The sequence below is a fragment of the Emys orbicularis genome, chromosome 25 (genome assembly GCF_028017835.1).
Source record: "Emys orbicularis isolate rEmyOrb1 chromosome 25, rEmyOrb1.hap1, whole genome shotgun sequence".
NCBI lineage: Eukaryota > Metazoa > Chordata > Testudines > Emydidae > Emys > Emys orbicularis.
Window position 1 is genome coordinate 8,472,628 of NC_088707.1, and position 13,671 is coordinate 8,486,298.

The window sequence follows — 13,671 nt, forward strand, 5'->3', positions numbered from 1 at the left end:
AGAGCAGACCTAAAGAATTTGGTGTAAAGAACACAAACTCCATATCTACACAAATAGTACCACCATTGCTACCACCTTGTTTAGGCCAAGTCAATGGAATAGGTGTTGTCTCCCACAAACAGCTACATTTTTTTTTCCTTTTTGTGAGAAAAGGAAATAAAATAAATTAGATATTTTTGTTGTGCTCAATATTGTTATTATGAATAACTGTACAGTATCCTAAGCATCTTGCCAATGTGGGAGCTGGGAGAGGTTTATAAGTTACCGGGAAAAAACATGTTCTACAAGCAGCTATTCAAGACCTTTTAAACCCTATGTCCCAATTTATTTTGAAAGACAGAAACCTGGGGAAGATTGGAGGTCTGGTGGAAGGGAAAGGGGAGAAGATAACATGGGAAAGATTGAAGTGGGAAGGAACATAAAAAGGATGGCTAAGGCAAGTTAGATATGGTAAAGAGTGAAGGATGGATAACTTCTGAGACGGCATCACATCTGGAAAGATAGACTAGACTAAGATAAGAAGGGAAAATATACTGGAAAAACTGAGTTAAAGTTTGTTTGTTTTTTAATCTAAATTATTCCCTCCTCTGGGTCTCTGAGGCATCCCATCTCTTTTAGACTGCAAGTTCCTTGGGACAAGAAATGCCCTTCATCTGTGTGTAATCCACAGAATGGAGGACATTTAAATAGTAAAACAGCAGATGTGGAGGATGGCTGAAACAGGAAAGGAGGAATCAAGGGATTTCATAAGGGGTCAGGGTGAAGCAGTAGAGATGGGAGAGGTCCCTCTTGGAAGTGGACTAGTCACTATTATGCTGGCCAATATCAACTCACTGTTTCCTTGTGCACCCCCCACCCGTCTGTCTGTATCCATCTGTTGTCTATCATCTTATGCTTAGATTGTAAACCTGTTGGGAGGCAGGGATTATCTTTTTGTCCTGTGTATGTACAGCACCTAGCACAGTGGGAGGGTCCCGATTCCCGACCAGGGCTCATAAGGGCGATGGCAATACAAACAGTAATGATAATGGGGCTGCGATGGGAGAAGGAGAGCCCCCTGGGATGGAGAACAGCAACTGGCAGTGGTGGGTCCTCCCTGGAAGGGAAGCAGATAGAGAAGAGGGGAGAAGAAGGGGGTGCCTCTAGGAGATCTGAGGGGAGCCTGCCCTGGAAGTGGGGAGTGTCTGGGGGGGGGCTCCCTGGGCGGGGTGTGGACTCTGAGGGGAGGGGTCTACCTGGATCAGGAAGGGCCCATCTCAGGGGGAAGGGGTGGGCTCAAATCGCGGGGGGGAGGGGAGGGGATAGGGTCCCATTCTAGGGGAGGGGTCGGGGCAGGTGGCCCCCGATGCAGGGGACGAGGGCCCCACCAGGCTCCTGCCTTCTAGGAGGGGCCCCGGGGGTCCCCCCTCAGGCAGGGCAGGCGGGCGTCGCGGGTCCCTCTGAGCGGGCTGGGGGCACGGCCCCCCCGGGGGGCGCGGAGACGGCCGCAGCCCCGCCTCGGAGGGGGTCCGCCTGGCCGGGGTGGGTCAGGCCCCTGCCCGGGTCCGGCTCGGGAGAGGCCGGGCCCCGCTAGGCCGGGCCGAGGCCTCGGTGCGGCTGCGGCGAGCGGCTCGGTACCTGGACGGGTTCCTGCAGCACCGTCATCCTGTCCCCTCAGCGCCCGCAGCGGGGCGGGCCCAGGCTCCGCCTCAGTCCGTGTCCCGGTCCCGGCGGCAGCGGCTCGGCCCGGCCCGGCCCCTGCTCATTTAAACTCACAGCGACCGTTACCGGGGCAGGCACCAGGGAGGGAAGGAAGGAGGCCGGCCAGGCGCCGAGTCCCTCCGAGCGGGGACGGAAACACCCGAGGAGGGGCGGAAATATCCGAATGGGGACGGAAATACCCGAGGGCGGAGCGGGCCACCGCCGAGCGGAGACAGAGCGACGAACGGATGCGGAAACACCCGAGCAGCCGCCTTGGGGTCCGAGCTGACGGAGATAGCCGAGCGGGACCCGAGCGCTCCCTGCGGCACAGGCAGAGCTGTGATGACAGCCAGGGCCTCGGACGGCTGCGACTGCTCTGCCCGTCCCTGCCGCTCTGCCTCTCCCGGCCCGATCTCTCCTCCTCTGCTTCCCCTTCCCTTCCTCTTCCTCTCTTTCCCTTTCACTCTCCTCCTCTGCTTCTCCTTCCTTCTCCTCCTCTGCTTCTCCCCTCCCCCTCTTCCTCCTCTCCTTCCCTCTCCTTCTCCCTTTTCTCTGCTTCCCCTTTCCTTCCTCTCTTTCCCTTTCACTCTCCCCTTCTCTTCCTCCTCCTCTCCCTCTCCCTCCTCTCCTTCCTTCTTCCTCTTCTCCTTCCCCTCCCCCTCTTCCTCCTCTCCTTCCCTCTCCTCCTCCTCTGCTTCCCCTTTCCTTCCTCTCTTTCCCTTTCATTCTCCTCCTCTGCCTCTCCTTCCTTCTCCTCCTCTCCTTCCTTCTCCTCCTCTTCTTCTTCCCCTCCCCCTCTTCCTCCTCTCCTTCCCTCTCCTTCTCCCTTTTCTCTGCTTCCCCTTTCCTTCCTCTCTTTCCCTTTCACTCTCCCCTTCCCTTCCTCCTCCTCTCCCTCTTCCTCCTCTCCTTCCTTCTTCCTCTTCTCCTTCCCCTCCCCCTCTTCCTCCTCTCCTTCCCTCTCCTCCTCCTCTGCTTCCCCTTTCCTTCCTCTCTTTCCCTTTCACTCTCCCCTTCTCTTCCTCCTCCTCTCCCTCTTCCTCCTCTCCTTCCTTCTTCCTCTTCTCCTTCCCCTCCCCCTCTTCCTCCTCTCCTTCCCTCTCCTCCTCTCCTTCCCCTCCCCCTCTTCCTCCCCAACTTCCCTCTCCTCCTCCTCTGCTTCCTCCTCCTCTCCTTCCCCTCTTCCTCCTCTCCTTCCCTCTCCTCCTCCTCTTCTTCCTCCCTTCTCCTTTCTTCCCCCACCCCTCTTCCTCCTCTCCTCCCCCTTCCCTTTCCTCCTCCTCTCCTTCTTCTCTTCTTTCCCCTTCCCCTTTCTCCTCTTATTCCCTTTCCCTCTCCACTTCCCCCTCCTCCTCTTTCCCTCCTCACCTCCTCTTCTTGCCCCTTCCCTCTCTCCCTTCCCCCTCCTTCTTTTCTTTCCTCCTCCCCCTCTCTCCCTCCTCCCCTTCTCTTCCTCTCCTATCCCTGCTCTCCTTCTCCTCAATGTCTCTCTCTCCCCCTTGTTTTCACCCCACTCCTGTCCCCCCTTTTTCTTTCTAAGGAATATTGGTAGCAGCATGACCTTTTTCTGTGCTGCAGCAGCGGCCTCTGGTGGCCATTGGAACCTGGTCCATTACTGAATCCTCTCGAGTCTGAAAATGTCTCATTCCCCCTGGTCCTGCCCTCGAGCTGGCAGGCCCCAGAGCCAGCGGCGGCTCCAGGCACCAGTGCTCCAAGCTTGCCTGGAGCCTGCCTGCCATGCTTGGGGTGGCAAAAAAGCTAGAGCTGCCCCTGCCCAGAGCTGAAAAGCTTGCTCTTCCAGCAGCATAGGGACAGCCCAGCAGAGTGAGGAGCTTCTGCTATTACTGCAAACTTGACTACACAGGGAAATCGAAAAGCATGGCTATTCCAGAATAACTATCTTACTATAGCTGTTCTGGAATAATTCCCAGTGTGGACCAGAATAGATTCACACCTACCTTAACCTGGAATAACTTCCCCACGTAGACAAGCCTTTAGGAAGGGGGAGAGAAGCTGTCAGTGCTGAAGTGCTAAGAAGTTCAGGTTCTTGCATGGCAGGAATGTCTCTTTAGTTCGCATTTCAGAGGCGGATTCTTTTTCTGTTACAGACCAAGAGAACTGCAATAAAAGAATAGTATTAAGGTTGCAAATGCAAGCACTCAGCAGTGAGAAAATGCCAGGGCACTGTTCATTCGTTTGAAAAACAGGTTCATCTTAAAAAGCAACAGAGGGTCCTGTGCCACAGGACCCTCTGTTCCTTTTTACAGCTTCAGACTAACACGGCTACCCCTCTGATACTTGAGATTCATCTTAGTTTTTCTCTCCCCAATAAGTGGCCTCGTTTAGCTTTACCTGTTCCCTTAGCCTATAGATTAGGGCTGTCGATTAATCGCAGTTAACTCACACAATTCACTAAAAAAATTAATTAATCACGATTAATCGCAGTTTTAATAGCACTATTAAACAATAGAATACCAATTGAAATTTACAAAATATTTTTGGATGTTTTTCTACATTTTCAAATATATTGATTTCGATTACAACACAGAATACAAAGTGCACAGTGCTCACTTTATTATTATTATTTTTTTACAAATATTTGCACTGTAAAAATGATAAACGAAAGAAATAGTATTTTTCAATTCACTGCATACAAGTGTAACATTGAATAGAGCAGAGCACCACACCGGTGATGTCTGACAACAAGTACTGTAGTGCAATCTCTTTATCATGAAAGCGCAACTTACAAATGTCGATTTTTTTTGTTACATAACTGCACTGAAAAACAAAACAATGTAAAAACTTTAGAGCCTACAAATCTGCTCAATCCTATTTCTTGTTCAGACAATCACTAAGAGAAACAAGTTTTTTTACATTTACGGAAGCTAAAACTGTCCGCTTCTTATTTACAATGTCACCTGAAAGTGAGAACAGGTGTTTGCATGGCACTGTTGTAGCCAGTGTCGCAACGTATTTACGTGCCAGATATGCTAAACATTTGTATGCCCCTTCATGCTTCGACCACCATTCCAGAGGACATGCTTCCATGCTGATGACGCTCATTACAAAAATAATGCGTTAATTAAATTTGTGACTGAGCTCCTGTATGTCTCCTGTTCTGTTTTACACGCATTCTGCCATATATTTCATGTTATAGCCATCTTGTATGATGACCCAGCACATGTTGTTCATTTTAAGAACACGTTCACTGCAGATTTGACAAAATGCAAAGCAAGTACCAATGTGAGATTTTTAAAGATAGCTACGCACTCGACCCAAGGTTTAAGAATCTGAAGTGCCTTCCAAAATCTGAGGGGGCGAGGTATGGAGCATGCTTTCAGAAGTCTTAAAAGAGCAACACTCCGATGCAGAAACTACAAAACCCAAAACACCAAAAAAGAAAATCAACCTTCTGCTGGTGGTATTTGACTCATATGATGAAAATTAACATGCTTTGTTCCGCACTGCTTTGGATCATTATCGAGCAGAACCCGTCATCAGCATGGACGCATGTCCTCTGGAATGATGGTTGAAGCATGAAGGGACATATGAATCTTTAGCGCATCTGGCATGTAAATATCTTGTGACACTGGCTACAACAGTGCCATGCGAACGCCTGTTTTCACTTTCAGGTGACATTGTAAACAAGAACTGGGCAGCATTATCTGCTGCAAAACTTGTTTGTCTGAGCGATTTGCTGAACAAGAAGTAGGACTGAGTGGACTTGCAGGCTCTAAAATTTTACATTGTTTTATTTTTGAATGCAGTTTTTTTGTACATAATTCTAAATTTGTAAGTTCAACTTTCACGATAAAGAGATTGCACTACAGTACTTGTATTAGGTGAATTGAAAAATACTATTTCTTTTGTTTTTTTACAGTGCAAATATTTGTAATAAAAATAAATATAAAGTAAGCACTGTACACTTTGTATTCTGTGTTGTAATTGAAATCAATATATTTGAAAATATAGAAGACATCCACAAATATTTAAATAAATGGTATTCTATTATTGTTTAACAGCACAATTAATTGCGCGATTAACCACAATTAATTTTTTATCACGCAATTAATTTTTTTAATCGCTTGACACCCCTTCTATTGATTATATATTAAATACACGAATACAACAGAACACATTTCATTTACCAGGGAGCTCACACTGTAAATCTGACCACATCAAATGATGATACTGATTTTACATTTACAGGGTCCCGGTTTTGCCAAACCCCAAATTCACGAGATTGGCTTAAAAGAATGCAATTTAAAAAATAATAATTTTAAGGTTATTTTTATTTGTCTTCTAGTGCTGAAGCGTTTCGGGTTCTTATTTTCAAGCTTTTCTTTGCAACCGTGAAGGCTAGAAACTTACCTTTTCAAAGAAAGCTGAGCTTCTTGGGTAATAATCTGATTCTGGAAGCTGGGACTTTAAGAGAAACACCAAGTATCATGTGACTCATAATAAACATCACAAAAGTTGTCTCTCTGGGGAATCATCTTGCAAGTTCTGAGACCTTCAATGCCCATTGAAATTCCTTTGGGGAGTGTGTGTAGTGGTGCCATGGAATAGTGGGAAATTACTCTGTGGTGCCTTGGTGGTGGGCAATGCAAGGGCAGTGCAGGAGGGAAAGTTTGAAATGCTGATGCTGGGAGGGAAGGCAGGGGGAAGAGAATTAAATGCTGAGGCACTTTGTCCCGCTTTTCTCTCCCCCCACTTTCCATCCCTTCATCTTTCTGTATCTCTCTTTCTTTTGTGTCTCTCTCTACAGCTGGAAGCAATTTATGCAAACTTATTTACATATATGTGATTTTGCAAATTTGCAATCATTTGACTAAATCTATAGGTGCTTGCTTTGAGAATCCTGGCCGGTATGCATATAAAGGCTTAGGGATGGTCTGGTCTCTCAATCCTTAGGCTCTCTGCTGTACCTGCCAAGAAAATGGCCAACATAACAGTGGTGTTTGTAAGGTGGACACCTTTTTACTGGCAGATGGAATGAGACTCTTCAACTCATTGCACACAGGCCACTGAACGACTGGGCATTGCTTCAAATTGTGTGATACAGAGAAGCATCTGAAGACCCAAGAAGCCTTTGTCCTCCGCTGCTAAGTGTGAGAGAAGAGAGCTGTCTTCAGGAGCAGGATGTGGGTTAATTCCTCCAGCTTCATCTCACAGTCTTATCCCCATATCAAGTGCAAGTGACTCCTCAAAACGAAAGCCAGCTCCATCTGCCTCTTCCATTCCATAGGGGATGTTCTGAGTCTCCCAACATCCAAACCATCTTTGGTATGAAATGCTCTCTTATCTCAGACAGAAAGAGATACCGCCACAGTCTCTCCTTAGAATGGGAACCTATTTTTACCTCTCCTCAGAGCCCCCAGGACGTGAGCAAAGCAGCCAAGCTATAAAAGGGCACAGCATCAGCTATTGTCCTGGGACTCGCTAGGATCGAGTGATGATTTTTATAGCCTCCTCCAGCTGTGAAGTGCAATTCTGCATGAGGGGCGCCGGCTGATGTTGACAGATCCTTTCTATAAATGCTCCTGGCCTTAAGACCACCCACCCTCTGGGAGCCTCAGCATCAGCAGTCGCGGGGACAGGTGGTGGAATGGAGTTACGGGGACCTGGGACTGGGGGCAGCTGCACAAACAGTTGGCAATTGACATTCTCATGATAGTCTCACTTTGCAGTGCTGTTTTTCCCTTCAGGACCTTCCCAAAGACCAACCAGGTGAAGATTACATCAGTAGCATCCCCTAACCCCCTAAGTCAATGGTAGTTATTGGTGTCCCACAGAAACAGAATAGAGCCCCATGAGGCTAATGGTGACCCTCCGTATTCCTGAGTGGTTTTCAAAGCCTGGAGTTTGTAATAATTACTTCTCTCCCAGACCTCGCTCTCACTCTCTCCATTGCTGTCATCTTTATCTCGCTCTCTTTCTGCCCGGTGTCTATTTCTTTCTCTGCAGTGTGATTTCAGTCCCTAGAGTAGACTGGGTTTCAAGGTTTACTTCACAGAAAGGGTTGATAGAGAGGCCTCTGGGTTTCTCAATGCAGGACATCATAGCCAGCAGGGCCTTCTGGCCTGACGTTTACTAGAGCTGGGCAAATTCCTGAGAATTTTCCCACAAATAAACATTTGAATTTTTTAAACAAATTTGCTTTGGCCATGTCTGCACCCCTTTTGAATTTGCTCTCAGGTTGTACTGGCTTGGAGGCTCACAGAGAGGATGGCTAATGCAGTGGCTAGGGCCATAGGTGCTGACTCCAGGGGTGCTCTGGGGCTGGAGCACCCACAGGGAAAAATTGGTGGGTGCTCAGCACCCACCGGTAGCTCCCCACCCTGCCCCCCCGCCCCAGCTCGCCTCCGCCTCCTCCCCTGAGTGCGCCACATGCCCACTTTTCCCCCCTAGCTCCCACTGCTTGCGCTGCAAAACAGCTGTTTCACACGGCTGGGAGGGAGGGGGAATGCGGCACGCTCGGGGAAGAGGCGGGCCCGGGGCAGGGATTTGGGGAAGGGGTTCAATAGGGGCAGGGAGGGGGTGGAGTTGGGGTGGGGACTTTGGGGAAGGGTTTGGAATGGGGGTGGGGCAGGGGCGGGGAAAGGGTGGAGTCGGGGCGGGGCCAGGGGCGGGGGGGGGCGCGAGCTCCCACCGGCGCCGGGGAAAGTTGGCGCCTATGGCTAGGGCACAACCTAGGATTTGGGAGACCTGTGTTTAATTCCTTGCTGTGCCACAGTCTTCACATGTGACCTTGGGCAAGCCACTTAAGCTCTCTGTGCCTCAGCATCCGATCTGTAAAATGGGGATAATAGCACTGCCCTGCCTCACAGTGAGGATAAATACATTAAAGACTGTGAGGCACTCAGATACTACAGCAGACAAAAGAGCAAAATTCTAATCTTGTACTCACGAAAAGCTCATTTTAAACTTGCTTTTTACAAGCGTTTGCACCAGACACCTGAGGACAAAAGCAACACTTATTCAATCAGCGATCAGACACGTGCCAGGTGACTTCCATAGCCAATCGCATCTAAGCAACTCAGCTTTAATTTCGAGTAGCTAGCCACGGAGCAAAGGAAACTTGCAAAAAATGCTGTTGAATAAGGAATGAAATTGAGACAATTGCCATCTTCTCTGTGTATTTTGCGAACAGAAGTGAAATTAGTCAAATAAATTGTTCATTATGAATTATTCATCAGCTCTGTCATGGTGATGCTTGGCAAATGGAAAGGTAGCTAGATAGCTACCAACTTAATTCATATAGGCCGCTGAACGGACATTAGAAGGGAATGATGTTGGATGGATGGCTGTCTCCTATGGGAAACACAGTCCTGGCTGGGTTCTGCTCCAGAGCTCAAGGGACATTATCCAGCCCCCCAGCAAACCCATCCTTCCTAGCTATCCCAGCTATCCTCAGTTTCCCCTTCAGAATCTCCCCAACTACCCAGCTTCCTCCAGATACCCACACCCAGTCAGCTGCTCTCCTGACAATTACCTACTTCCTGCCCATCCCAGGAGAAGTGTAAATACAACCATGACAGCCAATGGCCACCCCTAACATTGTCAGGCAGTCTCCCCATTTTGCTGGTTTGCATTAGTTCACGGTGAGCCCCTGCTTTTAAACTGAAGCTGCCTCTTTCAACTTGTCCTGACAGGTCATTCATCTTAATTTTTGTATCTTACGGGTGGCAATGAAATTACTCTCAGCCCATTCAACAGCAAAGGAAGAAAACTATGAATCCTGAAGTTGGCTGGCAAAACGGGGAGAGCGGAAAGAGAAGAGATTCTCCTCCCTTTCAGGGTATAGGAACAGGCAGAAGGGGGTTAGCCACATGGTTGCCATATCTACTATTCTGCAGAGGGCCAGGAACAAAGTCCAGGCTCCTGATCCAGTTCCCTGCTGTCAGAGTTTTCCCAAGACGCATCTGCAGAGTGAAACTGAATGATTCTTGACAGTTTCACCGCTGCCCCCTGTCCTGAATAGCAGCACTGACCCAGCCAGTCTTGTTAATTTCACTCTGTGGCTACTTGGCAAAGCCGGATTTAAATAGGGTATGTATGCCTGATCACAGCCCTCACTCCAAATCCTCTACACAGGTGGGTGAAGGCTGAGTTCTTCTTTCTCTGGGATGAACCCCAGCCTGCCTGAATATGGGGCATGATGGTTTGGGGAGGGGGAAGCCCCTAGCCTGCCTACAGTGGGCCCCTGCCAGGGCCAGCTGAGCTGCCAGTAATTATGTGGATGGGCCCCTCTTTGTACCACCCCAAGCAGGGGGTGGAGCCACATCTAGCCTTAAGTAGAGCACGAGTGAAATTCTTTCCCAACAGCTTCTATCCTTGTAACCAGCCTGCTCACAAATGCACGTGGGAGAACGAACGGGGAAGGCTGTGTGAGAGAACGTTTGAGGATTTGCTGGAGAACTTCTGGAGACTACAGAAGGAAAAAGCAAATCTAAGCACGCACGGCACCTCTCTCCCCCTTGACCCATCTGTCCTTGCAGTGAATGTCGAGGCACAATCCAAGGGAGAGGCAGAAGAAAAAGGAGCATCAAGCTCTGGATATGTATCATGCATCCATCACTCCACTTCCGGGACATGGTTGTCCTGGAGCTAGAATACCATAGCCACATGCTAACGTCAGCCTTCAGTTCCCGGAAAAATAAAACTTGAAATGAGATTTTTTTTTTTTTTAACTTTCAAAGCTATAGAGAAAGAACATTCGTTTTTCTCACTATGTTATTTTAGTCTTCAATGAGTCATTTTTCACCAGTTTCCTTTTTCAGGCCTTCTCAGTCTGACAGGCTTGACTTAGCTGCTCTTTAGTTTGAAGGATATTTGTCATTGCTTCTTTCAAACACCCACCTCCTCTTTGTATTTTGTAAAATATTTTCCTTCTTGCTTTGGGCTGGGAAATGTTCTTTTATACAGAAACCTTTTCCTTCCAAATCTGAAAAATGTATGCAATCTGCATACAGTATATGAATTCAATATTCCAAACTGAAATTAACATATTCAATACATTTGTGTTCTGTCAGACCTTACTCAGAGACAGTTATTGATCAATAATACAACACATTTGATTTCTTCAGTTGTATTCCATATTTTGCAATATGCGCTTCTAAAAAAATGCTGTTTTCCTATGACAGAATGGTTTCCTTTTACTCTGCCACACCCCTAGACCAGTGGTTCTCAACCTTTCCAGACTACTATACCCCTTTCAAGAGTCTGATTTGTCTTGCATATGCAAAGTTTCACCTCACTTAAAAACAACAAGGAGTCTGGTGGCACCTTAAAGACTAACAGATTTATTTGGGCATAAGCTTTCATGGGTAAAAAACCCACTTCTTCAGATGCTTTTGTGGGTAAAAACCCCACTTCTTAGGAAGACTTCCTTCTTCCTCTATTACTGGCTGTGAACTCTTCTGGTATAATGTATTTCCACTTGTGTTAGTCATTCTATTTCTATTGATTAGGAAGTTACTAGGTTCCTTCGAAACTCCACTTTGCCTTGACAGAAGAGATCTACCACCTTCTTTGACTTTCAAAGGCAATGATGGATCACTCACAGCCAAGTTTGCATCATCCAAATGGCAAGCATTTTTTACCCATGAAAGCTTATGCCCAAATAAATCTGTTAGTCTTTAAGGTGCCACCGGACTCCTTGTTGTTTTTGTGGATACAGACTAACACGGCTACTCCCTGATACCTCACTTAAAAACTACTTGATTACAAAATCTGACATAAAATACAAAAGTGTCACAGCACACTGGTACTGGAAAATTGCTGACTTTCTCCTTTTGTCTGTATAAAATTGTAGTTTGTACTGACTTCGTTAATGCTTTTTATATTGCCTGTTGTAAAATTGGACAAATATCTAGATGAGTTGATGTACCCCCTAGAAGACCTCTGCGTACCCCCAAGGGTATGCATGCCCCTGGTTGAGAGCCACTGCCCTAGACTTCACTGCTATGGAGGGACAATTCTAGGATTGTGAGGAGAGCTCTGTCTCCATGGCTTGGAACTTCAGGTCCCAGGTGGCATTTAGTGGTGGAATAGCCCTTTGACTTGCAAATGGAGCCAATCCAATCTGGAATAACTGTGCACGAATCAGTTATTCTGGAAAGACTCTGGGATACTGACACTAGGAGAAAAGGTGTGTTTTTAAAACATGATCACTAACATTTTAAAATCCTAGTGTAGGCAGATCACATTTAGTTTTAACATGTTCGCTGGGTGAGAGAAATCAAGCTAAAACTACAACTTGCCCTATTTAAAAACATACCTGTTTTCCTAGTACAGACAGGGCTCCAATGTCACTATTTCTGAGACATTTTCTGAGTCTAAGCACATTTGCGCAGCTGTTTACAGGAGTCATTGTGCAGTAGCTGTAGATGGGATCCTTCTACTCCCTCCTCTCAGGATACCCCTCTTGTTCCCCCTACTCTGAAGCAAGACCCCTCCATTTACTCCTGCACTCCCCTAGCTCCAAGATGGGACATCCCTCCTACCACCCAAGATGGCATCTCCAGAAGCAGAGAGTTAAATAGACATTCAAGTTACCTCTGAACACAGACCAGTGGGACTCTCTTACAGAATATCATGGGGAGTCACCACGTGCTAGTGTCCCAAGAACCATGACTGTGCTGGAAACAAACACTATGAACCAAATTTTGGTCTCAGACACTGTTGTCAATCCAGAGTCACCCCTTCAGTGGAGTGACTCCGATTTACACCACTATAACTGAGAGCAGGATTTGGCCCAATAAACGTTCTTTTAATTTTGGCCGTGATGAAAGGTGGTGACTTGACAGCCCCGGAGGCTGACCTCCTATACCCACAGAGCAGGGGCAGCAGCAGCGCAAGTTTTCCCCCACGGCAAAGTTCAGCCATGGGGCACACCCCGTTTAGTGGAGACAGAGTTCAGTCTCCACTACTTGCCCTACAGATCTCACCTCCTCCTTCACATGTCGTTTTCACGGGTCCCCAAAGCTGGCTCTGCTCCCTTCCTGTACAAACACCTTTTCCATCCTGCCTCCTTGCGAAATCTAACAGCTGACATCTTGCAAGCTGACCAGCCCCCCCACCTTCCCCCCACCCCCGAGTTTACCTTTAGTGAGTGTGCCCAGTAAGCGAGGATGACATTTGATCTAGCTTTTAAAAGGACCAGCGCAAACAGATGACATTCAGGATGTGGGTGAAATTTAATGGGTCAATCGACGCAGAGGAAAAAGATCAAAAGAATAAATTAAGATTAAAAATGGAAGGGCAGACATGTGTCCTTTTATATACAGAGGTGATTGCACACAATAGTGTAGGGTTGGTACATTGTGGCTATGAGGACTCTTTGTTGTGGCTCATGTGAGATACAGCTGCGGACTCAGGACATTTTAGGAAGGAAGGGACATGGGTCAAGAATTCTTGCTGTTGGTAATGCTTAGTTGGATGGAAACATTTCAGAAAACCTGGAAGGCAAAACACAGAGCATTTTAATGTAATGACAATGGAGGATGATAATAGTAAGTCTGTGAAATAATAGAACCAACTCTCAGACGGAGCCAAAATATTAATAGCAATGCTTTCATGACATTACAAATAGTATTCCATTAACATAGTTGTGTTTGGAGTTAAATGTCCCCCTGCAGCATTTGCCACCTAAACATTGCAGCATTGAGGTAGTGCATGAGAATGCAAGAGAAAATGATTAGAAATTGCAGGGACATTGTTTACCTAGAAATCAGACTCCTGACCACAAGCTTTTGCTTTTTAACAAAAATCTATCTTCTGCTGTTTCAAGTAACACCTAAAACTGAAAAAAACTGGAGGGGAAAGAAGTACTTCTATTTCTTTAGAATTTGTTGATTTTGTGTATTTGACAGCACTTTGTGCAGTCACTCTCTTTCGCCTTTGTTGGTAGGGGTCTTTTGCAAAGCAGCAGGGGAGAAAACATTTAAGAACACAAGACACTGAGTTAGTGAAACCACAAAAATCAGT

General features: G+C 47.0%; 1 protein-coding gene across 4 annotated transcripts in view; it reads right to left on the reverse strand.

Annotated features, from left to right (window-relative positions):
* Nucleotides 1–1,644, reverse strand: part of CDC27 (cell division cycle 27) — a 49,477-nt gene extending 47,833 nt beyond the window's left edge. For all 4 annotated transcript variants that reach the window (XM_065422630.1, XM_065422628.1, XM_065422631.1 and 1 more), the window contains exon 1: nucleotides 1,618–1,644. In XM_065422630.1, the coding sequence (XP_065278702.1) occupies nucleotides 1,618–1,644 (27 nt within the window). The remainder of the gene's footprint in view (nucleotides 1–1,617) is intronic.
* Between the last annotated feature and the right edge of the window lie 12,027 nt (nucleotides 1,645–13,671).